The sequence below is a fragment of the Brachionichthys hirsutus genome, chromosome 3 (assembly GCF_040956055.1).
Source record: "Brachionichthys hirsutus isolate HB-005 chromosome 3, CSIRO-AGI_Bhir_v1, whole genome shotgun sequence".
Taxonomy (NCBI): Eukaryota; Metazoa; Chordata; class Actinopteri; order Lophiiformes; family Brachionichthyidae; genus Brachionichthys; species Brachionichthys hirsutus.
The window spans coordinates 6,966,312-6,994,236 of NC_090899.1; the positions used below are offsets into that span (position 1 = coordinate 6,966,312).

The window sequence follows — 27,925 nt, forward strand, 5'->3', positions numbered from 1 at the left end:
ATGGGCCCACAGCCCGTTGAGGCTCCTGGGATGGCGTGCAGCGCATGTTACTACCTGGTTATCAGCTCCACTCACCTGAGCAACGGGCACTTTCGGCGCGTCAAGGGGGTGTTCAGAGGACCGCTGTGTCCGACCACAACCAGCGATTCACCGGTAAGACAGCATGCATGCTTCCGCAGACTTGTTGTGCGCGTGTGAGAGCGAGAGCGTGTTTGTAAAGCTGCATATTTTTCACCTTTACTTTTCTTTTTGATTTGTTTCTGCTCATTTTCTTTTTTTTTTTAGATCGCTTATTGTAAAGTTTAGGGAGTATAACAGAAGTGTGTTAAAAGTAGGAGCTGACTGTCAGACAGCAGCAGAGCAGCACTAAAAACAAAGCGCTTCGGCTGAAGTGCATGACAGCGGTGGAAATTTTGCGTGCGTGCCTCCTTTTCTCTCTCACAGGTATAGAACATTAACAGAATCAAGGTACAGATGAGATGTGCAGCCTGGAAATTGGGGAGTTGACCTTTTATCGGTGCCTGTGGTTCTTTTGAGCCACCAAACTGGCATTTAGTTGCAAACTGGCTTTCAGTCATCGACCACTTATACCAGCAGTTTGTTTTTTCTATAAGAAAGTGCGTGATAGAGAGAGAAAAAGGAAGAGGGAGAAGATGACAGTAAATGCAGGCATGAACATGACATTTCTGCTGTGATTAGTGTGTGTTGTAGGTTTAGGAGCTGCTTTGAAGGTCTCTGGTAATCACATATTATTCATGAGCTCTTAATGTGAGGCAAACTGGCAGAGCTGATGACAAGTTCCATGAGAAAGTTGGAGAGGAGCAGCTGGTGTGTGTGTGTGTGAGTGTGTGTAGGTGTGTGTGTGTGCGTGTGTTTGTGCTCATGTCATTACCAGTCTGTCATGTTCGGCCCGCACACTCGATGTGATGGGAATGAGTGAACACAGTGCTGAGCAGACAGTCAAAAAGGGATGCTGCAGAGTCATATCCAAAATGCTTTGCAAACATCTGCACACGCACTAAAATGTACACAAACAGTGTGTACATTTGTACAGGATTAACCTGCTGTATACACTCCTCTGTATGTTAGTAATGAACGCAACACTTATTCATGGAGCACTTTCAAGAGATGTTGCTCAAAGTGTTGAACAATAAAAAATAAAGAGCACATTAAAACATGGAAAAGTAAACGAAAACAATAAAAAGGCCGTAGATAATTAAATATAGAAGATAATTCAAATTAAAACAAGAAAAATAACAAAATACGGGAGAATGAAAGTTACTAAATCAGATTCCAGCTGTCTAAAACTGTTCACAGAGCCACCGTGTAGAATTCTTCATAGGCCGGTCAATAGTTTAATTCAATCGACCAGTGGTTCAATAGTTCAATAGTTATGGTTAAAAAGATGCACTGCCTATTTTCTTGTGTGTATAATTTCGTGTATTTAAAAACTCTGCATTGGAAGATCTGAAAACTTGTGAAAGGTTGAAAAATGATGTAAATTCTGCAATGTACACTGGTCCCAAACCATTAAAATTAAGAGCATAAAATAGCATGTAACCTTTGATTTAATCTGAGTGAGTAGAGGTCAAAGTCTGAAAAACAGAACTCTTTCAGCTTTGGGGCCAACAATGTATTTCACTTTTCGGTGTTGTTTTCATGTTGATTCAAGATGTTATTGTGTATTCGGCTTTTACTGCCGTCATCCCAGTGGATTAATGATCACTGGGCGCAAAACAAATCCCTATAAATAATATAAATATGATTTGATTCCCTGATCATATCCCGCAATGGGAGCGGCATGCAAAAGGAGAGTTCCAGAAATCAGACAGGGGTCAAAAACCGGGTAACCAAGACAGGCAGGCAGACAGATCCGAAGGGGCAGGCAAACAGGCAACATCAAAAACAGGCAGGGCAGGCGCAGGAGTCAGGAGCCTGGATACAGTGCTGGACATCACAGCGCAAATCACGGCAATCTGGCAAGCGTGCGTCGTCTCAGCTGAGTATATGTAGAGTCAGGGCTGATGACAGATCAGCTGCAGGTGAGCCTGGGAGCACAGGTGACCGGAATGAGCTGATTGCAGGATGAGGCTCTGGAAGACAAGAGAAGTTAGTGCATGGAAACGCAAAGGCCCGCCTCAAGCTGTGACTATCAGTCACATGTTTGGAAGCACTTTGTGGAAAATGAAATTCCCCATGTTTTACAAAGAACTGAGCTTACCGAATTGGATTGTCTGTCCTAAGACTCATTGATTCCGAGTTATATTAAAATTCTCATTTGCTTTTTTAACAAACAATTTAGTCTTATCACTAAAATAATTCTAATTTGGATTCACTTGACTGCTTGTATTAATTCTTTACATTTTCGGACAGATATTGCATTTGCCTATTTTTAGGCAAGCATGTTTCCCTTCATTTGAGCGTACTGTAAAAGTTCATTTAAAGATACTTCAGAGTGGTTGAGCATTCCATTACCTTACACGGTGTGTTTTCATCAGAAACGGGTTTTAAATGTTCCAGTTTTAGTTTTTTAATAGACAGAGAATTGATCCATTGAATACACTTTGACTGAGCCGATTACAATCACTCAATAGCCGAGGTTTGGATTGTTAGTTTTAATTTGAAGTGCCAAAAGATTTTTATTGACACAAGCTTCATGATCTTAAAGCTCAACTACATCTGACCTCCATTAAATAGAAATTGGTATTACCTTGAATTGGTGCTGTAAATGCTACTTGTAAAGTGCAGTGCACTCAGTTCCACTAAATTAAGTGCGTTTTTACTACTATGGAGCAGTAAATGCAGCAAGCTAAGCTACTTCATCATGACAAAAGTACTACATCAAAGCTACTTGTTTTTACACTGAACTGCATTTCAAGAGAATTCCACTTCAAAGTTTTGTAAGAATCAGGCAAACAGACAAACAGGCACGAGAGGTTCAGTTAAGCGGCTTATTTCATGATAAGCTGCTTTCTCTGATCACACCGATCCAAATAACGACAAAAACATTTCCACTGAAAGACGACACACTCAGGTGTCATCGAATTTGATTTTGATTTTCTTTGTAGATTTATGTTTTTCACAATGACAGTCTGAGGTTTTCTGCTTTTTCTTTTATTCCATCAATATTTTTTTTCAGTGTGGCCGTTTTCACTTTGAAACTCCTGAAGGTTTGGAGCGTTCTGCTTGCTTTTTCTGCGTAGCTGCATACTAATCCCAATCTCATCTGAAACTGAGGTTAGAGCTGGAGTCTCAGGCATGTTAACGTAGATTATAATGATATACTTGACGCCATATTTCAAAGTCTCTTTTCGAGTGCCAAACAGTGTTCCCTTGCAAATGACTGGAAAAGAGTCCATCTGGACATTTACAACTGAAGAAGCCTCTTGGATGAGAAGGTGAAACGTCTTCAACCAAACTTGAACAAGTTCCGTTGATTCTTTGTTTTTGCTCTTTGTGATTTACCTCGATCCGAATGACTGAGAAGCTTCACAGACTTGCACCAAATATGTTTATACTCATACTCACCATTTGTATAGACCCAGACTGCAGTTCAAAGCTTAGCAAAAATAATTAAGAGAAATGCAGCTTGTATGAACAAAACTGCGCTACTTAATCAATGAAAGAGCTGAAGCTTAAATTACAAGAAAGAAACAGCAATGGACATGATGAATAGGAAGGTGGTGAAACTTTTAAAAAAAAAAACAGAAAAGAGAAATGTTTGACCACATGGTGAGATGGGATGGGATGGCCATTTGATGGCCTGACACACTGACGCTGAGTAATGATACTTCTGTGATTACGGCTTATTTACTGCATCATCACAACCTCGCCCACCATTGGTATTTTTGAAGTTGTCTTCAGTTGCCTGCTAACTGGTTGATATATCAATGTCAAATTAAAGGTCACGTGGAAGTATTTGGGCATTGATTGATATGTCATTATTTATTTTCATGGGTAAAAGATTAATAATAATAGTAAATCCTTATCAAGCCTGTAACTGCCACTACTCAAAACTGCTAGAGAATGGACATCGTCTCTCCGCACCGCAGGCGTGCATTAAAAGGTGTATTTCAGAGGGGCATGGTCCGTAGCCACCTAATGTGGAAGGATTGCATTGTTGGAAAATGCTGGCTAAGTATATATATATAAGGTCAAAAAATGAAGAATGTGCTTTGAAATTGATCCATATTAGTTTAGACATGGCCCAATTTACTGGCCTGTCAGCATGATAAACAGGCAGCAACCATGGTTAAGTTTGTTAGGTGCAACAAAGTCCTTCAGCCGAGACCAGGTGAGTATAATCTCTTCAGAACATGCTGAGCAGCCTCTTTTGCTCCTGTCCACTCCACTCCACTGCCAGCCAGCACTTTGATTTGGCTTAGATCCTTGGACTACAGAGGATATTACAGCTGATCCACTTTGATAAGGCATTGCGGCATTCGGCACAGATGAGGGGCGAAGAACAGCCATCCTGACTCTTCTCTTCGCCTAGCAACGAAGCCTCTCATGTTAGTCGAGAGGTCTTTGTTTTGTTTTTAGTGTGCCGCCCTGCAGAGCCGGGCTGGTCGTTTGCTACTGCCACTTTATCAATACTAACTTTCGCGGTAACAAGGCTCTCGGGCTTGTTCGAATTTTTGTTCTCTTGTGCATATCAGCTCTTAATGACCAGTGGGAGAGAGAGAGAACGGAAGGGAAAAGCAAAGAAAAGCTGTGTGCAAGGGGGACAGATCCAAATTGATATGCACATATTCCATTTCCTTTGCAGTCTCTCCTCCGAATAAAATCCCCTCCTCCTTCGCGTTACTATATCCTTGACTTTTTGAATACTTAGCCCCTCATTTTCATATGCACGCCACTGCCATAGCAAGAAAACCGATGAATCATCAGCTATGAGGCATAGTGTCAAAGTCAGTGCGAATGTGCCGGTGTGTGCATGTGTGGACGTGACTCTGTGTTTGCACCCTCGTGTTTTTATTGATTCCGCAGGGAGCTGAACAGTGTTTATGCAAATGAGGCAACGTTTAAACATATGCCCCGAACAATTATCTTGAAACGAGTGCTTTAGCTGCACGAAAAACACAGCCGTGCTCCGAGTGAGTCACACACTGAGCTGCAAATATTAAGTTGTCGTCAGAAGAGGGAGGTGAGATTAGCCAACTGGTTTAGCATTTGCCGTGGCAGTTTGCTCATGGCTGTAAGCAACACACCGAAGAATTTTGCACTTTAATGATGATCATTATAATCACGGATATGGGCTCAGTATCAAATAACACCCAGAGGAAGAGCAAGATGGAAACTGAGTTCTCTCAGTTTGACAAATATCAGACAGAAAAAGCCAGCTTCAAATGAACAGGCTTTACCACGGCTATAGAGTAAAGATATCTCAGAGATGAGGCAGCGGATTCTCACTCTCCCTCATTCATAAAGTCTAACGTTAAAACTGCCAAACGCTTATAAATGCAAAAAGCAAGCCGTCACACCATCGCTGATCATTTTGAGAGAGCGCAGGTGAGTGCTGCTGAATATTAAAGTCCCGTACGACTGGACCATTCCTGCTGACCACTGCAAAGTGTTCTCACTGATCACCACTAATGTCCTCCATCACAGTTTGCACTCGACACCCTGGAGGACGTGTGACTGCAAGTGTGTGTTGGGCGGAAACCTGGATAATTGGGACAGATGGGTAAGATAGGATGAAGAGAACGAGGAGGAGAGAGGGAGAGCAAGACATTTGGCATCGATTTTAACACGCTCGCAAGCCTTTATTGACATTTCATTTAGCTAATGAATTCATTAGTGCTTTAGAGCATAATAACCTCTACTTGATAACCAGGATGGTTCCGCAGAGGATTTGTAACGTCTTCACGCCGATGCTTCAGTATTTTCAGACTTTTCCACACTCAATGGGATTTTTTTGCGACATTTGTTTTCCTGCATTTTCCCGAGCAACATTCCTGCCCTTTGCTGTGTGGCTTGAAAATGAACTCATTGTTTGAGGTGGCATAACTTGCTGCTCTCTCAGCAACGGCACAGCACACCCTCAGGAATGAAAGAGAGGAAAAGGATTCATCTCCAACTATGTATATTTGTTTGTTTATTAAAACAAATAAACCTATGTATGGAAGCCTTTATGCCTCTGATTAAGCATGCTTAAGCGACTTATTTTTTAGACATGCCGCTTTAACCTGCCGCTTGCTGGAAAAACAAGCATGCACACAATGAGACGCCTAGCCTTTTAATGCATTATTTAGAAGAAGAAGAACTCTTTATTTGTAGACTGTAGCTCCATATTTTGATCTGGGCCGGACTTGAACTGGTGACCCTCCGGTCCCAACCCACAGAGATGCTGCCGCCTTTAATACTTTTCTTTTTAATACACCCTTCCCCTCTTTTCTGTCACAATAAAGATGTTAATGGTTTGAAAAGACTGATTTTTTTTCTGCTTGGAGCTGGTGAATCTGCTTCTGTGGCACGAGTGTTTAGGTGTCATGGAGGCCGGGCTGACCTGTGAGGACTCCATGTGGGTGGGTGGGTGTGTGTGTGTGAGCTTTTTTGTTTCATGTGGGCCAAGAATGTTTGAAACCAGTTTATCTGTTATTAGAAGAATAGCGAGGGCTGCTTCTGTTTATGAAACATTGTGGTTAGGAAATGTGCAAAACGTATTTAATGTGTACATACTGTAGTAGATGCATTATTTGAGAGACATGACTATCATACACACATGCATGTATGTATCCACACACACACAAACACACACACACACATAGACACAACAGATGGCCAATCTCTCACTTTGAATATTACCTTGGGACAGATGTTTGCCTGTGTGGTCATTAGTAATTGCAGCATCAGATAATTACCTGGAGACACACCAACACATAAACACACACACACACACACACACACACACAATTAGAATGTCTGATAATTACTGGATGTTTGATGAACCATCTGGAACACAAGCTGAGGCAGAAAATTAAAGGAATGCTCTCAACAAAATTATACGCACAAAAACGTCAAATCACAATTATCTAAACATTGTTATTTTCAAAGACCTGAAAGAAAAAAAAACACAAAGCACACAATGACAGGAGAGAGATCGCCGCAGTCATCAGGATGTCGTGGCATTCAAGGTTCTAACTTGTCCTCTTTTATCCTCATAGATTCAGCAACCTGCTGCCTCTCCCTAGTTTTTTCTTACAATGCCTTCTGTCTCTTCCTCCATTTATCGCTCCGACCAGGAGCTTTGCGCTTATACCCCTTTCCCTGGCACGCCTTGCATCTCCCTGTCCCATTGTTTTCATCTCATCTCCAGAGCATTCATTTTTTTAGCAGTTTGACACTCGAGTTTGCCTGTTGAGAGTTTTTAGTCTTTGTAAGTCAGGGTTTATATTTGTGCGAATATGTGTGAGTGGTTAGACTATATGAGAGTTTGTGTATGGTGTGGGTGTGGGTGTGTGTATGTGTGTGTGTGTGTGTGTGTGTGTGTGTGTGTGTGCGTGTGTGTGTGTGTAGGCGATGGAACTAATATTGCAATAGCAATATTGCTGAAAATGCAAAACATGGCTGTCATTATTTCTGTTGTTTGGAAATGTCCATTGTACACTACAAGTCCATTTATTTACCCTTATGACAGCCTTTGTACAGGGCTGGTTCTTTATCCCACCCTGTTGTTCTCTATAAACACAGGAATCCGTAATGAAGGCGTTGTAGTGACAGAGGTGAATCACACATCTGTAAATGCCAGGCAGAAAGGAAAGTGGGGTGAAGATGTTTTGAACATGCATCATGTGTGACACCCACAATCAGAAGACTTAGTGCCTGTTAGCCATTAGCACCTAAATTTAAGAACAAATCAACATAAAATGTCTTAAAGTGATCCCTGACTGTTTTTAAAAATACAAGAATATACCTCTACTACGTAAATACATAGACAAAAATATAAAAGCTGCAAAATCGGTTTTGTTTGGGGGTTGTTTACATCGCAAAGCATTCTTGGTGTGATGTCAAATGGTTGCAGCACCGAGCTTACTGCTGTTGTGGAGTATAGCAGAGATCTGTTAGCAGCAATCAGCTCCTCCGTCCAGCCTTTTCAGTCTGAACCACAGCGTCAGCAAAGACGTGAGGACAGTGAGGACGAAGCCAGCGATGAAAATGGAGATGAAAATCGATGGAAGGACTCTAGGCACACACATATGTACATACATATATTTTGCATGTGTCGCTACAATTGATACAGATTCCTGGGTTAAACTCTCCGGAGAGAAGAGACGATTCACTGAAAGAGAAGCTGCGAATGAGCGCCTCTTCGAAGCGTAGGAGCCCAGGATTACTTCCAGTTTCAGTCTCAGCTTAATGTTCAGATCATGTTTTCTTCCACTTTTCATGCGCACACAGCCAATTTATAAAAATAATTCGGACTTACAGAAGTCGAGTTGTATTTATAGATCAAAGTGGCACATGAATTTTCATGCATATGAACAAGTTTGACTTCCCTGAAATAACTGACTTCAGATCAAGGCTTTCCTGTTTTGCATCGCTGTGCCTTACGCAGAAATGGTTGTTCTCCTGCATACTGCACAGTTGCATTCGCCAACATAATAATACAGATTTCTTAATCATACCAGCCTAACTTAGAAGAATTGATGCACCAATATAATTATTTACAGGTTATAACATAATATATGTATATGTTTTATTTACATCTACATTTTAATTGGGATGTGCGCTGTATTTTTTTTTATTGTGCTATAAAGCACCTTTTAAGCAATGATGCTTTATTAAATTTAGAGGTGAGGCTTTAATGTGTCCTGACCTTTCTCCTCTGGTCCGTGACCAATGTTAGGGTCTAGATTTCAGTATGAAAGGATATCATTGAAACACTTTATTATACATCTATGCTACCGGTAAAATATTCATTCTACATAACCTAAAATACAGAGGAATGAACTTGTACACACACACACAGGACACAAAACAAAGTGGAGCAAAAATGCACGTAATATTATCATAACATTTTGCATGCTCTCATACGTGTTCATTCTGGCGTGCTCTCATGTTTATGGATCAGAGCAGATAGGGCCGAGCAGGACACTGATAGTGCAGGGTTCGTCATGCATCAGCAGCAATGCATCAAATTATATCAGACCTACCTCCACCGGCAGCGCGAGCCATGAAGCAGATACTAATAATTCATGACGTCTGCTTCCACCTGCTTTCAAATCAGGCACGATGGAGAGAACATCGTACTGCAATTATCGTGAGCAGCAGCATTCCTATGTTTAGCAGATTGGAGATGCCAGGCGCTCAGCTTAGCGCTGTGCAGAAATGTCCTGGCTGCTCGATGCCAGGATGGTAGGATCATAGTGATCTGCAAGCAGCCTCCAGCTACAAGCCGCAAGGCCTTGGCTACCTCCTTTATGTGGGCAGGGTGTCTGTTTTCTCCATCTGTTTGTGTATGTATGTTTGGTGTGATTATGTTTGCATGATGCTGCATGAGGCCGCTATGAGGCCTTCTTACCCAGACTGTGAGGTGTATTCTTACCCTGTGGTACAGGATTAGTCACTGAAATGGGAGAGACGAAAACAGCAGGAGAGGAGAGTCCCTACAAAGATGAGTAGAAATGTGTGTGCGGCTGTGTGAGTGTGTGTGTCTGCGTGCGATGGGTATTCGTCAACTTCCCTAAGACTCCACTTTTCCTCTGCCATAAAACCCAGAGGCAAGAAGTAAACATAAACTCCGTAAGATCCGCTTCTCTCACCACTCCTTTTTGTTTCGCTCAGTCATCACTCCCGTTTCGTACTCTATAGCCAGCGACACATTGTGCACGTGTGATTATCTGGGTGCCAAATACGTCTGTCATCTCAGAAAAAGGTCTGGTGGATGTGGAGCATATTGTTTCACATCTTCAAGCAGGCAGGTGTTGCAGCTGAGGGCTTGTATTGAGCAGTCAAAGCCTCCGTCTATATTCTGTGTCCACAGCTCCAGTTAATTTGTCTCTTCAAGGTATTACAATGCTGTGTGTTTTTGTAAATGCTTTGAAAAAATTGTGCGGTTTTCACAACACAAACCAAGCCCAAATCAATTAACTTTGCATGTGTGTGTGTGTGTGTGGGAGAGAGAAATGGCAAGGTTTCACATATGTAAATGAGGTCCATCGGACGAGGCGGCATAATTCCCAGGTTTGATGATTGACTTAATGATTCATCAGCCTGGTTCAGGCAGACATCAATAATGAATGGCAGAGTGTGTCATGCAGGATTGCTTGCCCCTTTATTAAAGTGCTCCACAGCTAAATGCCTCACTTCTCCCCCTCACCCAACCATCTGTGAGGATGAACATAGGCGCGCACAATACAGACACATTTCTACACATGATCACATGCACGATTACATCCACCTCTCCCTTATTCTTTCTGTACAGCTGTGTGTCATCCCACCCCTCACATTAATAAACCGTCCATCCCCTTCCCTTCTCCTCTCTGTTTTGTGGGTTGTAATCCAATCATGGCAAGTGAAAGAGGGGGGGAAAGGCACATAGAGGTAGTAAGAGAGTAAAAGAAGAGGAAAGAAGAAGATGGAACCGTGGGAGAAAAGGAGACAGAGACACAAATTAAAGCTTTATAATTGTACAGAAATTGAACCTTTTGCTCTGGAGATAAGCCGAGAACATAAATGGTCTTTCTCCCTCGTCGACACAGAGTGGGGGGAGTCTTTTTCTCTCTGTCGCTGTCTTTTTAAGCTGTATGTGGGTGTTGGTGTGACAGGACAAATCTCTGTCTATTAGAAGACATAAACCTCTAAACCCTGAGCTACATGGCCATACATACTAATGCAGCCATTCACAGGGCTGGATAGAAGTTGGTAATGATAGCGAGGACACACATAGAACGAAGGCGATGCGGCGAGCAGAGACATGGAGGGAGGCAGAGCAGGACGTTGTAAGCCGAGAGAGTTCTGGTGGGATTTCAATCCCTGGCCGGTGCCAGGTCTTAACTGCTGCACAATCTTTGAGTACAGCAAAACCAGCTTTAACAAAGCGGGACTGATGTGCACCGCAGAGCAAGCTGAATGTGTGTGTGCCTGCTTTATGAGTTTCATAATGTTGAAGTGAGCAGCTCCGTTCAACTTGCTTCTCTGAAGTATCATTAGGCATCCATGCGCTCACATTCTAATATGCTAGATCAATCTTCCCCTGCAATGCCACTATCAACCAAATCTCCAGAATAAATACTGGAGCTGGATATTTCTGAAAAACAGTATCCTGATCAAACTTAACATAACATAGTTTGTTAGGGTTAGGAATGAAAGATCACACCAGCTTTGTTTTGCCAAAACTTCAGCTGCAAACATTCGCGTCTTCTTGCAACTGTCCACCTTAGGCGATCTTCACATTGCAAGCTTTGTTCTTTGATATATATTCAATCTATCCGAATTGTACAAACTGTGTTTTTGTGTTCACACAGCCCTGAACATATCTGATTTTTGCTCATCAAGACACAACACAAGTAAGTCACTTCAGCCCGATGAAGTGCATATAGGAACAGTTGCTACAAATATGGTAAGAAAATGTCCCAAATGTCACTGAAATGGCCTGGCTGCTGGTTTGTTAGGTTTCATGTGTCCTCAACCTGCAGTGTCTTGATTGGCGGTCACTGTGCCAAGGTGACACCAACCACTCCACCTCCATCTGTGAGAATCATCTTATATACGTACAAGTAATCTGATCATACAAGAACATCTGTTCTGGAAATTTTGATGTGGTTAGCGACTTCCTGGTTTTCAGTGTTAGTCTTGCCCTTATAGCTCTAACACCCCACACAAAATGAGCATGTACACCAACACTACCCGCACAAAATGCATGAATAGTGCAGTAATTCCTTAGCGGACCACGGGCCAAATTCAGACCAGGTAAAGTTTCAGTTCAGACTATAGTGGCCTTTGCAAAAAAGGAAGGAACATGTTTGAGTGACTTTTAACAAGCACAATGAGGATACCACAACTTAACTGTCTGGGTCCGATTCTTACTATATTGGCATCTTTTTCCAGACAACTGGTGAAAAAAAGTCCCAGTCCCTCTCCCTGCAACAAGCTTTATCTGTAACCGCGGAAATATTAAAAGTGCTCATGAAAATCTGTTGACATGAACACTTGGCGCAAAATGTGAGAGGTACAGAAGTAGCGAATAAATAAGCTTGTAATAATAAGCACAAATAAACAAGATGGTCGAAGTGTTCACTGAAGCTACAAGAGATTTTAGACAGAAATGAAATCCCCTTTATGGATGGGGATGCGGTAAAGGAATGAATGGTTGCTGCACCTGAAGCACGAGATGGACAAGAAAGGACACCTAAATGACCTCAACTTCAAATCATGTGGCGGAAAACAGCTCTGTGAATTTGTAGCAGCAGGATGTTGGTCCAAGTCGAACAGTTTCAAACTGGATCTCTAAGCGGACTCATTATCCAGCAATGAAACATGTTACATTAATGCAAAAACAGATTTTAAACCTGTGTGATCCTGTATGATCACACACACAACAGTCTCTGTGACCCTGCAGCTCCTCCTCATTCTCAGCCAGGACCCCTCTGTGTCCAGGCAGGATTTCTCATTCATACATGGAGTTGAGTGTTGTTACTGCCATCATTGTTATTGACTCCACCCAGTGGTGCAGTGGTTTCATTTGGCACCTCATGCAAGAAGGTTTTTTTCCTGTGTGAACGTTTTGCATTGTTCTCCCACTCGCTCTGGCAATTACATGCAGAGTAGATGAATTAGTGACTCTAAAGTGTGAACGTGTGTGTGAATTTCTAGTACGAGTTGGCTCTTGATGAGCTGGCGATAAATCCGGGGTTGACCCCACCTCTGGTCTAGTGTCAGTTGGGATAGGTTCCAGGCCCCGCCATCCTACTTCTGTGATACTAAGAAAAATATATTGAAATTGATTAACTTATATTTGGACTGCGAAGTAGTTTCTAGTGTCTGCCTTTTTTGGCTGCCATCCTGATCAAGCATATCACCAAATTGCCTGAAACACACACTTAATGCATCCTCTGAGAATAAAGGACAAAGTGAAAGCCTGACATCCAAATACTTCTATTTACACAGCAATGTGGAACACTGAATGTGACACGTGTGTGTGCATGTGTGTGTGTGTGAGAGAGAGAGAGAGTAACTTTATTGCCATTTATGTATGCATCATTTTCAATTGTGCTTATAATTTAAATGTCAACAGAGTACGGTCGATATAATTTCATTTTGCCAGGGAAGGAAAGCATTTATTACTGGACCTGACATTTTGCAATATAAAGGAGTAGCTGGATAACTGCCGCGTGCTTCTAATACATGTGGGGGAATATATTATTTAAAAATAAATTCCAGGGTTACATAAATGGTGGGGTGAAGACAGAGGCTGAAAAGATAAGAGATGATCAGTCCTCACCAACCTGACCATCCCAGGCTCTTTTTATCGTGTCATTCATGCCCCTGAGAGCAGCAAAGAAAGCATCAAAGAGAAAAACAAGAGCATGAAAAACAGAGCATAAGCATTCTCATGGCATACTGTATGCACATATTTCTATGTGAAACTCACAGAGATAAAAGAATGCAGTTAACCATTCTGATTCTTTACAATGCATACTATCCTTTGTCTTCAAGTAATTGGTTTATTGTGTTCTCCATAATGTTCACTGAGAGAAAGAATGCAACCTTCAGCTTTCAGAGAAACTAATGCAAGTCCCTTAAGAGGACGTTTAGCCAGTGGTGGGATCATAAAAATACATCAAAAGGCACAGAGGAAACCACAGTCTGTAGAATGCTCGGGTATTTTAGGAATTTGCATGCACGCTTTCATGCAATTGTGCTTCTGCTTTGATCCCACACAACACAAATTTTATCCTCCAAATGTCTGGAAAGAGACTGTGGGTCGTGTCCGATCAAGTGGAGAAAATGCACAAAGATGTTCTCTGCCTTTTTCTTTTGTCTGTGAGCCACGCTCTGCCCCAATGAATCAGTTTAACTTGTTGTGCATGAATATAAGGCTGAGCTCACAGTGCATGCAGGATGACACAAACACAGAGATTGGGAGGGGAGGGTGCAACATATAGGATTGATCAATGGCACTGCATGAATAAATATCTGAAAACAAGGGAGCCCTGTTGAATATGCAAGAGAAGTGGCGGCAGATGGCGAGAGGGGAAGGAGGGACACATCAGCTGAGGGGCAATTTGGCCTTGCATCAGGGTGGACGGGCAATTTAATGTTGGTTGCTTGCTGAGTGATTATTGTATGGGCCTTGTGACTAATCATGGATTTCTGACTTCAATATGAGCGTGTTGGGAGATGAAAATAGTTCCTTTGAGTCTTTTGAATGCACCTCTGTCCTTACTTTTGACTCTGTTTGTGTTTGGATACGTTATATATGGAGATAGTAGCCTGTCCTGCAGATTTCAGTCTATGGCCTTCACGTCTATCCGTAGCATCGAGTCCTACAGACGTGTTTGGAGCAGTGCAGCTGCAATATAGATTTAAAACTGACTTATACCGAGGTCTGTGTGTAAGAAATATTTCTGGGTTTTTTTAGAATAAAAAAAGTTACTGCCAAATTAAAGAACTGACCTCTAACTGTAAGTGCTCTCATTCCTATTACAGTATAAAACATACAGGGGTTTCCATGGTGCTAGTTAGGGCCTGTGAATGTTAGTTTAAAGATGATTTTTGATGCATTCATTGCTAGTTATAGTTAATTTAATGCATAGGTGGGCTTTATACCAATGATCCATGTGAAGCTCCAAACCTAATGTTTGTTCATCGTCCACAAAAATGTGACCTTTGAAACATAAGAAAATGTGATTATGTTATCTGGATTGCACATGAGCGTTAGAGTTCATAGTAGACTTTTTGTGTTACAAACTAAGATGCAGATCTTTATCACAGAAGATGGGTCAAACAGAAGAAACAGTTGAAATTGCACTATGGGAAATGTACGACCCAGGGCCAAAGAAAACTCAATGTGCCTGCCTCAACAGTTCTGATCATTCTTTCCCTAAATCCGTTCCATGCAAGTACCCCCATTTTACGGAAGTACAACACTAACCAACTGCAGTAAACTTTTAAGGACGGGAGTTGGCACTTTAATTCGTAGACATTGCCCCATTTTTTATTTTATATGATGCAGATCGCAAAAAAATCCACTTTAAAGCGGAGAACCAGATTCAAGATTTAAAGTAAACCAAACATCTGTTACAATGGACACACACAGAGAATTTATTCCTGGGAGAAGCACTCCACATTTCAACAAGGCAACAGAGGACACAGTGCGAATTAGCAAATATAATCTCCTCATCATTTATTTATTCAGTTTCTTTCTTGCATGCTGCTCATCTTAAAAGGTCAGACGGAGACCAAACAGCATTCGGCTTGAGCAAGACACAAGGAAACGGAGGCGAATTAGGCAAATACCGGTGATTCATCATGTTGAGGCCGGTTATTAAGATAGCAGATCTATGACACTGAGACATGAGTCATGACTCACTGGATTCTGCATCTTTGAGTTAGACTTAATGATTGGTCTTCATATTTTCAACACACCAGAGTCCCTTTCAGAGGTTTGATAGCTGGCAGCGTGTGAGAAGACATAGCTCACTGGTACCAGCACATCTGTCCTTTTGGATCTAAGTGACCATAATGATGACGTCTATGGTCAACACATCTGTGGTTTTTGGCTTTGCTTGCTACATTTGTTTGGTTTTGACATGCTACTAACTGACTTTAATGATGTGGAGTAAACAACGATGCACAAACGCTATCGAACGGTTTCACATAGACAAAAACACCAACTGGGACGTCTGTGCATAATTACACATCATATGGATAAATGGCTTGGTCCTGGTCATGCATGCATATTAAAAGCAGTCAAGGGAGATGCAATAGGGCATCAAATATCACCTCATTACCACTCGACAATCCTGTCTGGCAGTCTGTTTTCCACTGTGTGTGTGTGTGTGTGGTGTGTGTGCACAGGAGCATGTCTGCTGCCGAGATCTTCTGGTCATTATAGTAACAAGCGACATAGCCCACAGGTCAGCTGTCATTAACGACAGAAGAATGGCCAGAAATCACGCCGCACCGTCGGACTCACAAGCTGCCAGACTCTGTCCACTTGTTCCTGTAACAGTGTGTGTGAGTCTGGCAGAGAGAATCACGGCAGCACTAAAGGGACGAGCATGAAAGAAAACAGAGCAGCAGGTACGATCAAATATACGGACTGAGGAGGGGTTCGAAGCAGGAGCAAGCAGAATGTTTTTTCTTTTTGTACTACAAATGTAATTAGCTCTGTTCATTACAGTGGTCAAGTTAGGGTGATAATTATAGCCGGAGATAATTAAAGACTTAATTGCGCTTGATAAACAGTTTTAATTGTTTATCGAATTATTCTCAAAGGCGCAGCGACAATTAGAAGTTCTCTAAATTCATATGTCGAGTTACAATTTCTGCATTTTTATTTTAATTGTGTGTCAGACTGCACTTCTCCTCTCTTCTAAAGAGAAGATGAGTGGATACCACACTTTCAAGACTCATTGCATTTTCCATTAGGTGGGTGGCCTCTTGTTGGATGTGTGTGTAAATCCTGTCTCGGATTCTCCAAATGTTGTCAGCGCCGTGAATTCCCTGAGTGTATATTCAGTAATTATCATGACTGGGGGGAACAAATTATGTTTTTGTTCCTTTTTATTTTCAATCATTTGAAAAGTCTTCACTCGTTAACAGTTATTCCAGCATGAACAACTACTTTGTCATAAATTTGTCACATTTCCCCTGTCATAAAATAATCAATTATGTTCTATTAAATCATAGTTTTCATTGCAACATTAGTCAATCACAAGGATGGAAAGAATTAAAGCTTTAAAAAAGGTGACAGAAAGGAAAAATATATTAAAAAAAAGATAAATTAGAGGCAAGAGAAACAGCATTTATGGGCAGAAAGAGCAATAGTACAGATCTATATATTTATAAGCTTCATTATGAGACATACTTGTAAGTTTACCTTGTTCAGCACTTCAATTAGTGTAACAGTGATTTCCTCATTCACTGGTTAAGCAACTTACTTTTCCCAACCTTGTAATTAATTTTCTCCTCAGGAGTATTTCATCTATTTAAAACAGAGAGAATTGGTCGCCACCGGTCTTTTCACTGCTGTCCTCTTTTGCTCTCTCTTGGTGTATTTATTATGCGTGCTGTGTGACCTTTCCCGGGTTCTGTTCATTTGGATTCGTTTTGAATTTCAGGAATCAAGATTCCATCTTGTTTTAACCTACAAGTATGTGTGAGCCTTGCCTTAAAACAGTTCATCTGTAATCTTCCATAAGCCCAAAGGCTAACAAATAAGCACCAATCTTTATCACATTCTCATCGCCGCTCCGAAGGACGCCCGGGAGGATAGGATCATTTCCCGGTTGTGACTTAAGCCTGCAAGGTGGATCAATACAGCAACACACACACACACAGCAACACACAATCAATGTGTATTAGTTACCTTTGTGTTGATTTCAGGACCAGACTGTCAGCCTGGTCATTTCTTCAACCTCTGAAACCAAATGAACAAAAAAAGGGACTTTTTTGTGTGTGTCTGTGGCCCTGTGAGGGCAGGCAGGGGTCATTTCTCCTCTTGCCTGCCTTCCTACCCTTCTGTTATATTCCTCTCACCTCTGTTCCTCTGTGCAGGCATATTACTGAAGTAAATTGGAGCCAGTGGACTGTCACTGCACAACCCCGGGTTCACCAAATAGAGAGGGAGCAGGACAGACAGTGACAAAAAGGGAAATATAATGAATAAGGAGGGAGATAAGGGAAACAGGAAAAGAGTGAGTGAGATGAGGGAATGTTGGTGGGGGGGGGGGGGGCACATGAGGTTAGAGAGAAGGGGAAGAATAAACAGGAGATAGACAGAGTGAAGGAGAGAAGTCAAAAAGAAGGGAAAGAAGTGACAACCTCAAATTAAATTCCCATCATGTCAGCGCAGAACAGAATTCAATAGTGTTTATTGGCAGCCCCCAGCCTGAGGGAAATTACATTCTGAGGCACAGTATGGCATGGGTGCACACACACACGGACACACACACACACACGCACAAACGCATTGATTGTGCAGAATATTGTGTATGTCCCAGAAGCCTTCTGGCTGATGTGAGCATGCAGACAAGCGATTTATCCCCTGAGGTCCTTGTGCCACTTGCGGCGTGTATGTGTATGTGTATATGAATCTGTCTGTCCATGTGAAATATGTGTGCCAGCGTGTGTGTGTGTGTGTGTGTGTGAGGTTTTTTTTTAATCTAATCTTCTGCATATATATGATTTTGCCTGCGTGGATAAAGTTCTGTTGAGCTTTTCTGCCTGGTGGCCTCGATTGCTGCTTCCTCTGCAGGCAGGCTCAGACTATTTGCCAGTACAGTACATACACAGGTTCTTATTATTGGGGCTGTACTAAATGTATCCCTCGGCTCAAGTTGCCATGAGCACTGGGCTTCTGTGCCTTTGTCCAGCCTCCAGCAGCTGCAGTAGCAAGCGCAGCAGACTTTAATGGGAAGCCATCTAACAGTTTTATGCAGGGCACATGCAGAGGCCATTACCGCCGATGTCTCTGGGATGTAGATTTGCTCTCAATGGCCAACAATCTGCCATTCTATCAACCCCCCTCCTCCAGCTCCCTTCCCTCCATCCCTTTGTGTCTGTTTATGCCTCTATCTTGATGCTCTCTCTCGTTTCTCTCTCCACAATCATTCCAGTATTCTCGCTCATTCTCTCCCTCTCCATCTTTTTCCAGGAGTGTGCAGACAGAGCTTTGGGCTGTTCAGTGGAGGATCTAAAGGCTCTTTTCTACTGTGAGCTGTGTCACAAGCAGTACCTCAGACACCAGGAGTTTGACAACCACATCAATTCCTACGACCATGCACACAAACAGGTACTACGTAACAGCGCTCCAATACAAAAGGAGACTTTTTTTTCTGAGCTTGTCATAGAATTTGGGCGTGTTAACATTATTTGTATTGACATAAAGCATCCTCAAGGACTCATCCCATCCTGCCCATAGATAGACTGTTTGCCCTTTTGCCCTCGGGAGCCTCCGATCCAGTAGCAGCAGAGTGAGGAACAGCGTTTTCCCCAGAGCTGTCTCCTTACTGAACTCTGCCCCCCCCCCCCCCCCCCCCCACTCACCAAAAGACAGTTTTTAAATGATTATTTCATTTATTGATACAACCAACCTAGCCCAATGTTAAAAAAAAAAAGGAATTGTTAAATTGTGAATAATCTGTGTTTGACCACATTAAAAAAAAACCTGTTCAGTTTCAGTGGCCTAAAGTACTGCCGGACCTGTTGAATCACAAAATTACATAAAAGGAACCTGTCTGTCAAAGTGCAGTAGATTAAAGATCTCAAAAAGCAATTCATCATGCCCTGATCTCAAGAAATTCAAGAAAGCATGTGAACCAAGGTCATTGACATCGATCAGCCTGGACTCTAGGGAACCATGTTGAGAGCCATTATCCGCAAAAGGAGAAAACATGGAACTGTGGTGAACCTTCCTGGAGGAGGTGGGCCTACCAAGGTCAGTGTTCATGATTCCATAATGAGAAAGAGACTTTGCAAAATTACATCCATGGGGTAGCTCCTGGTGAAAGCCACTACTGAGAAGAAGAAAAAACACACACACACATACACAAAAGCCTGTGTGTGCAAAAAAAACATTTTGATTTCCAAGACTTTGGGGAAAACACAGGATATTGTGAAGCGCTTTAGTAGCTGTGCATCCCAGTTGTCACCAAGGGAGGCATAAGCAGTTATTAGGTTTAAGGGCAATTACATTTTGGGGTGATATGGGTTTTGAATAAATTTTAACCTTCGGTGAATGGAATGATCATTTAAAAGTTGTATTTTGTGTTCACCTGTATTGTACTTTTTCCTAAACAAATTATAGTTTTAAAATCTGAAACATTTAAATGTTAGAAACAGGCAAAAACAGAAGAAATCCATAAAGGAGAGAAAAACAATTTCACAGCTCTGTATATACTGTATATATATATATATATATTTACAAAAATCATTGAAGTTGGTGAAGCAAAACTTTAAACAGAATCTCTTTGTCTTGTCCCCATGTTCGTTAAAAATAATTAATAAACTATTGCTACATTATTTACTTTGTTCCAGCTACCAGTTTCATCGATTTGAAGATTTTTGTTTACCCTTAAGTTCAGGATTTAGAGCAGCGTACTGTATTTGTATTTATGTAGTCCATGAAAGAACTACAAAATTCACTTCATTCTTCAATTTGGACAAATAAATATCTGCACTAAATCCAGCAGTCACAGCTCAAGTAGGATTATTCCAGTTTGAACAAGATGAGGCCAAAGGGCTATTAGGATAAGGCCCAGAGGAAGGATTTCTCCAGAGTTCAACTTTCACATCCTTTTTCATATAAAACCTCACTCTGGACTAACAAACTGAAGGTTGTGCTGAATGATCGCATGTTCTCCTATCTGTTATCATGCCATACAGTCACATACAAATACACACAGACAAGCACACGCAGCCTCTGAACCGAGCCAAGCTGTTTCCACTTCTAAACGCCCACACCGTGCAACATGAAATAAACATTAAATGAGAAAATTCCTCCACTGTCATTGTTCATTGGAAATGAATTGAGGCAGCTGCAGGCTAATGTTAATGTTTAGCTTTAGCCAGTGGCAGGCACATGAAATGAGCTATATGAGGCACTGAGCTGACGGTAGCCACTGGCACTGCAGGAACACACACACACACACACACACACACACACACGCTCGCGTGCACAGGCATGTATGCCTACTCTGCTTACTGAGCAGACAACAGATGAAATTCTAGCTGAAGACAGCCTCCCTGCAGGAGTATTGGCTTCGGAGAATGGATGCTGATTGCTATTGCGCTGTATTCCTTCCTTGTCATTGATTCGAAGATAAACACGTCTGAATCACTTTACCAGCATTTACTGCTGATCACACAAATTACGCTACAACGGAATGACACTCTTTTTTTTATATAAATGAGAAATCGGCCCATCAGGGTGACCTCTCACATGTTACATAAGAATATATATCATCCCTCTTTTTAAGACCCTCGTGCATGTGAATCAACTCTGACTCATCCACAGCTGCCGAAGCCTGAGTCTTCCCTACCACATCGAAAGTTGTATTGATTGAGGATTTGACAGACTGATTGAGCTTCACCACACACAGCTCGACTGCGATGTCGGAGAGCAGGAGCACTAAGACTCCCCGCTGTTAGGGACACGACATCATCTCATCTATGAATACAAAAGTATCCACTTTAAAGGGGGAAAGAGAATCATCTCTTCCCTGAGCGCTCAGTGGAAATGGTTCTGCATGCAATATTTTGTTTGGCTCTAAATATAACTACAGATTTGCCTGCAGTGGGACCTGCTTTTAAGAGAGAACAATAACCTGAGAACAATAACAGTGCAAATGCACGAAAAAAAAGGAAGAATTAATTTTCATATATTCCATCTTGTATAGAATAGTATCTCTCTCTCTCTCTCTCTCTCAGTCATTTCCATGAACATTGTAAACACTCTGATCTTTTCTTCCTCCCTTTCCCCCCCTCTCTTTCCTGGCTCTCTCCACAGCAGTGCGTTATGTATGCATCTCTGCATGAACATGATTAATATCTCCCATAGAATGAGTTTGGCATCAAAGACCCTGAGCTCTGAGCACACACACACACACACACACACAATGCATAAACACCTGAACTGCACCGTAAGACATGTACTCTGAGTAAGGGATGCCAGTGATTCTCCATTGGCACATATTTAATGCTGTCTTCAGTGAGCTGACAGTGGGCTGTTAAGAATCCACCGATAATGTAAAAAGACACCTGATTGTGTAAGACTCAGCAGAGATTAACCTGAAGACTGTCAGCTCCAGGATGAAATCCGGGTGTGAAAGAATGTAGCTGTATAAATAAATCTGATGCCTATGAGGCTAATCTGATGTGTGCATGTGTGTGTGAATGTGTGATGCGTATCACATGGGTGGATATTAGCTTAAGACATTTTGAAAGTGAGATCAGTGTTATCCTGTTGTAATTTAGAAATCAACATATCTTCACAAATATGCAAGATAAATAATGATATCCAGGTAGCTAATGCATAAAAGTGAGAAAGAAAGGACAGGACAATTCTGCAGCTATTCCCACAATCCTTAGTCCCTCTTTAGCCTTCAGATACACACAGAGACACATATGCAGACAAAACACACATTCACAAATGCATGCATACCCCCCCCCCCCCCCCCCCCCCCCCAACTGCAGAGCATGAATAAAGTATTAATCAGAAGGGAAAACAGGAGAGATGCATGAATCATTGTTTCCCTGACAGAACCGATGCATGTACTGGTGTAAACATGTATTTCTGCACAAATAATCACATGTGCACTCATGTAAAGTACACACAGCACAAATGTATTACTATTTTGTCGACAAAGACATCCAGTCGCGCACAAATCTTTCCAAGCGAAAACTGTGCCAAGCACCATGTTATATTTACAGTGTCTTTGTGTATGCAGACGTGCAATTTCAGCATCAGTTCTTGACATACTCCAGCTCCAAAGCAGATGTCAGTAGATCAGAAGGCATCCCACGCTCTGCTATGATAGCTTTACATTTCAGTGGTGAGAGCATCTCCATCATTAAATCACCCATGTCACTCATCTCAACTACCCCTGTAATCTACTATTCAACAGTTGCTTTGCATTTGCTCTCAAGCTATGTGTTGGAGGGGAGACATTTTCTTTCCTTTTGAACTGAGTTAATTGGAACTGAGCTTTGGAGGAGAATAAATGCCGCTGACTGATGAATATGGTTTGAGAAACAGCCGCCTGTGGAAAGCTTCCTAAAACTAATCTCAATTGCTTTTCTGTCCCACTCTTGTCCCTACCGTAACACTTCCTGCTCTGCACATACTTAACATGCCTCTCCCACTATCTCCCTGAACCTTAATTTCATGCAGAGGCTGAAGGAACTCAAGCACAGGGAATTTGCTCGCAATGTGGCTTCAAAATCTTGGAAGGACCATCGCAAAGAGGAGAAGGCTCTCAGACGTCTGCACCAACTTGCACAGCTGCAGCAGAATACTCCGAGGTGAGGGTGGGAGGGGGAGCGCTGATCTCTGTGGCAGTGGGAATGAGAATATATAATGAGACCAGAGGAAGGAGCCCAGAGGGGTTAAAGTGCATCGTATCCGTTCACAACCAGTTTCTTAGATGTGGTGGATGCAGTTTGTTGGTTCTTATACAACAGGTGAAGTATAACAAGTGAACTTTAATTTATGAAATTACAGCAAGTGAAACAAGTTGCAAAATGAAACATACCTCCGTGTTCAGACACCTAAAGCATCCAATGCATCACTTATTAATCAATTGATTGCACCTATTTCCTGTGTAATTACTTAATTAATTCCCTGTGCATTACCATGATTAATGATAATAGGCCTCTGCTTTTTGTTGTTCGGTGTGTCTTCAGTGGGATTCTGTGATGTGACATAGAATTCTTTTTTTCTATCTATGTATCTATGTATCTATCTATCTATCTATCTATCTATCTATCTATCTATCTATCTATCTATCTATCTATCTATCTATCTCTATCTATCTATCTATCTATCTATCTATCTATCTATCTATCTATCTATCTATCTATCTATCTATCTATCTATCTATCTGTCTGTCTGTCTGTCTGTCTGTCTGTCTGTCTGTCTGTCTGTCTGTCTGTCTGTCTGTCTGTCTGTCTGTCTGTCTATCTGTCTGTCTGTCTATGTTCAGTGATATATCTGTTCCTGTGTTCCAGAGTTCCAGGAAGGACTTGTGGACTACAGAGTACGGTCAGGGCTGTGAGCCACCAGCAAGACAGAGACTTGGACCAAAGAGACCTTAAATCTGAACCCTTAAACCCCACCCAGAGATCCTCTCCGACACAACCCATCGCAGTTCCTCTCAGGCAGCTGCCAGAAGAGCAGTACAAGGTTCCTTCTCAAATGCCAATGGCCAGTTCACCAGTAGAGTCTCCACCAATCACAGCTTCCCCATCCACGACGGGGCCTGCAGCAGTGAACCCCCAGTCACGTCTTGGTTTGTATACGCGACTCCCTCTCCCTGTGCAGGGGAGAGCAGGAGGCCGACTTGGGGTGTCTTTCTGCTTCTCTCGCAGGGGTCCAAGGCTTGAACCTTCTGCATCTGTTTTCTCTGACCTAGAAGAGGAGGAGAGAGAAAAGAGGGCACACATGAAAGAAAGAATAAAAGAGATAATGGAAGATATTGACAGGGAAATTGGAGAAGTCGAGACCGGAAAGCACAGCGAGAGTGAAAAGCCTCATTCTGACAGGGCTCTTCTGAATGATTTGTCACCAGTCCCAAGAGACGCAGCCAGAGATGAAGACGAGATTGAAAATAAAGACATAGAGAAAGAACATGCTCCTATCTCCTCATTAACACCTGATATTAACAGCTACAAGACATTATTTCTGCCATCAATGACCCAAGTGGCCATATGGGGGACGGCTCTAACACGAATGGACAGCGAGAACACAGGTATACAGCCAGTGAGAAAACCAGAGCAAGAGGGGGTAAGAAAGGAGGGTAAGTATATGTGTGTGGTGGGCAAAGATGACGCCACCTGTTTGAAATGGCCTGTCGGCTTGCTTAAATTCACCAAGTCTCAACCGCACATCTGCTACAGCTGCAACCCCCTCAGCTCAAACTCACAGCAGACGAAAGAGCTCACTGAGGATCTGCAAGAGTCACAACAGAATCAGTTGTGTGCTCTCCCATGTGAATCAACTGCAGCTATTCTTATCCCAGAGTGCTTACAAAGAGACACAACTCAAGAGCTGAGAGCGCAAGCACAGGAGAAAGAGGAGGAGAATTTCGAGGCAGAGCAACGCAGCAATGTGAAGACAGAAGAAGAATACCTGTTTCTGAGTGATAAAACCCTTTCATCAACACCAGAAAGAGGAACACACACTTTAAGGGTGGACAATTGTCAGAGGACAGGCTCCGCTCGTCGTGACATCTCTGACATAAACTCCCAGAGTCCTAGAGGTGGAAGATTAAGGGATGCAAGTGGGATCAGAAAGAGAGCCATCACGGCACTGAGCTGTAAATCAGAGTCTGACATCCAGTCTGGCACACGGGGCATGTGCGTCAGCCCGTCCAGGTGTGAATGTGGGAGTGAGACAATGCACGAGTGTGCCAGAACTGCACAGCCATTTGTCGGTGTCTCAGAAGTGTCACGCAAAAAGAAGAAGGCAAGCACAAAGAAACGCAAGTCGGGAAAGAGTAAGAAGGTTGAGAAGGAAACAGCTTCAAAGAAGCGCCAATCAGCAAGGCTCAAAGTAAGGAGTGTCGTCTCCACAGTCTCCGCTGTTACAGAGAGGAGAGGAGATGTTGGAGGGAGCTGGGGGAAGAAAAAAAGGCAAAAGGAGAAGAGGATGAGGAAGAGGAGGCTGCACAGAGCAGGGAGCAGCTGTCTCGTGGGGAGATGTGAGGCTGAACCGGTATCTGTCTCAGTCATGAAGAGGAAGACTCACAAGAGCCACAGCAGCGAATCCCATTCACAGGCAGAGCACTGCAGAGCCTTCCCCCGGCGCTCCAGACCCACAGCAGGCAGAGACACCGAGGGGGAGGGAAGGCGAGACACACGTGCACTGACTTATCCCTGGCGGTCTCACTTCTTCTCACACTCCTTCTCACCAGGATGTAACTCCAAGCTGTTTTGGGAAAGGGGTCACCATAGCAACCCCAGAAGTTTCTTTAACTGCTGTTACCCTGACAACGGCAGCCCGACAAGAAAGAGAAAAATCCCCCACTGGGACAAGAAATTTACTTGTCATAAGGGGAAACGTTTGAGGCATCGTGAAGTCTGGGAGCAAACTGAAAGGGGTGGGAAAATTGGAGTGCATTCAGGCTGCAGAGGCGGGGGCCACTCCGAGAAAGAGTGGATGGGAGAGAGTTGTCCTGGAGGGCAGAGATCAAGAAGCAGAGCAGTGGAGTGGGATCGGTTGGCAAGGTGGAGCCCCAGTCCTCGCAGCTGGAGTAGGAGTAGCAGACATTTTAGCACAGAGGATGTAGAGTGGGACAGGTGTAGTGTGGATAGATGGACATGGGGCAGCAGCGACAGTGGGGAAGACAGGGGAACGCTCAAATCAACCTCTGGCTCCAGGACAGAGACAGACCGTAGATACAGTCCAGGCTATGTGTGGAAATATTCTCAAGACATCAGACACTCAAAACGCTCCCCCAGCCCTGAGTTGTGGGCAAGTAGGCAAACATGCAGCCCCTATAACGACACACGACCCAGCAGATGGCACAGCCCACGCTCCTGCAGCCCTTGTAGCAGCGCAAGCATATCTGAGCTGAGTTGGGAGTCGAGCAGGAGCAGCACTTGTTCAGGAGTCACGGGAGATGGACTGACAGTTGGCTCCTGCAGGATATCCTCAGGAGCTCCGGAACACTTAAGTGAAGCTCCTGAGGAGCCTAAAAAGCAAAGCGCCCTCGCATCCCCTCCATCTGATCTTAATTCAAGCTCATTAACTCATCTTTCATCCAAAGGATCCTTTTTTGCTGCCACAGTCCCACAAATCGATACACATCATTGTGTTGCCAGTCTTTCTCAAGTAAAGAAAAACAATTCATCACAGTATGATCTTGGCCTTCCATCCGAGCAAGGCACAATGTCAGGCACAGCTCCAAGACTGTCGCCCAATAAGTCTGTGTCACAGAAACCGTCCAGGATGTTGCTTCTCCCTCTCATTGGAAAACTACCTGCGATCCAGAGGAGAGCAAGGAGGAATAAAGGTCTAATGGGGAAGTGTCAGGAAAAAGAAGGAGAGGAGGAAGAGGAAGCTAAGAGTAATAGAGGGGATGCTGCTGCAGTCATGAAAAGTCAAAAAAGTCCTCCGGACATTACAAGGTCAAACTCCTGCAGCATACAAAAGCTTGGTCCCTCACAAATTGTGACTGATAAGGAACAGACAGGTCGGGAGACAGCTCCACCAATCAGCTTCACTGCTGAGGAGATGGATAAATATCGCCTCCTCCAAGAGCAGGCAAGGGAGCACATGCAGAAAGTCCTGGAACAGACGCAAGAGACTGCAGATACAGACAAAGAGGCAAACTACACACACACAGCCCAGGCAGACAATGCAGAGGAGCATTACACACCTGCAGCCATGCACAACACTCAAACCCAATCAGTTCACACGGACACAATGCAAACACAAGCACAACACACCCTGCAGGTCAGTCTCCCGCTTCCACATGTGACCCCACAAGAACATTTCGCTCAACCCTTGGCTCTGGGAGTCCCAAATATCCCCCCTTTCCCACCATCTTCTCCTCACTCGAGCCTGCGTCATGTTTTTTTACAATACACAGCTCTCTCCATGCCCCCCGCCGCCTCCTCGTCTTCATCTGCCCCATCGCCCTCTGCTGCCATCCACCCACATCCAGCTCCGCTTCCTCACCCCATGCCCCCTCTCCACCCATCCCTTGCCCATTACCTCCACCTCTCTACCTTTTCCCTGTTTCCTTCCATCCTGCTGTCTCATCATCCCATCCCTCTCCCACCTCAGTCCCCTGCTTTCCATGCAGCTCCACTCACTCCGCTCTCCCCAGTAGCCCTGCGACCTTTGAACCCGCACCCTTTCATGGACAGAGCCTGGCCAGTGAGGGTTGAACAGAAGGCGCTGTGATTTCTATAGACTGCCATGGCTACCATGTATTTTCATCTTGCCTAGCAACACAGACAAGTATTAAGGAGAGATTAAGCTTTTAGGTTGGAGAAGAGGCTGAAGGGGATGTGTCAGCAGTGGAACCTGCAC

The 27,925-nt window shown here is 43.2% G+C and overlaps 1 protein-coding gene across 1 annotated transcript; it reads left to right on the forward strand.

Moving 5' to 3' along the window:
• On the forward strand, positions 1-27,796 carry LOC137917851 (zinc finger protein 804B-like). The gene is made up of 4 exons (XM_068760590.1): positions 1-153; positions 18,824-18,961; positions 23,060-23,190; positions 23,896-27,796. The coding sequence occupies exons 1-4, from the start codon at positions 1-3 to the stop codon at positions 27,794-27,796; spliced, it is 4,323 nt and encodes a 1,440-aa protein (XP_068616691.1).
• The last annotated feature ends 129 nt before the right edge of the window (positions 27,797-27,925 follow it).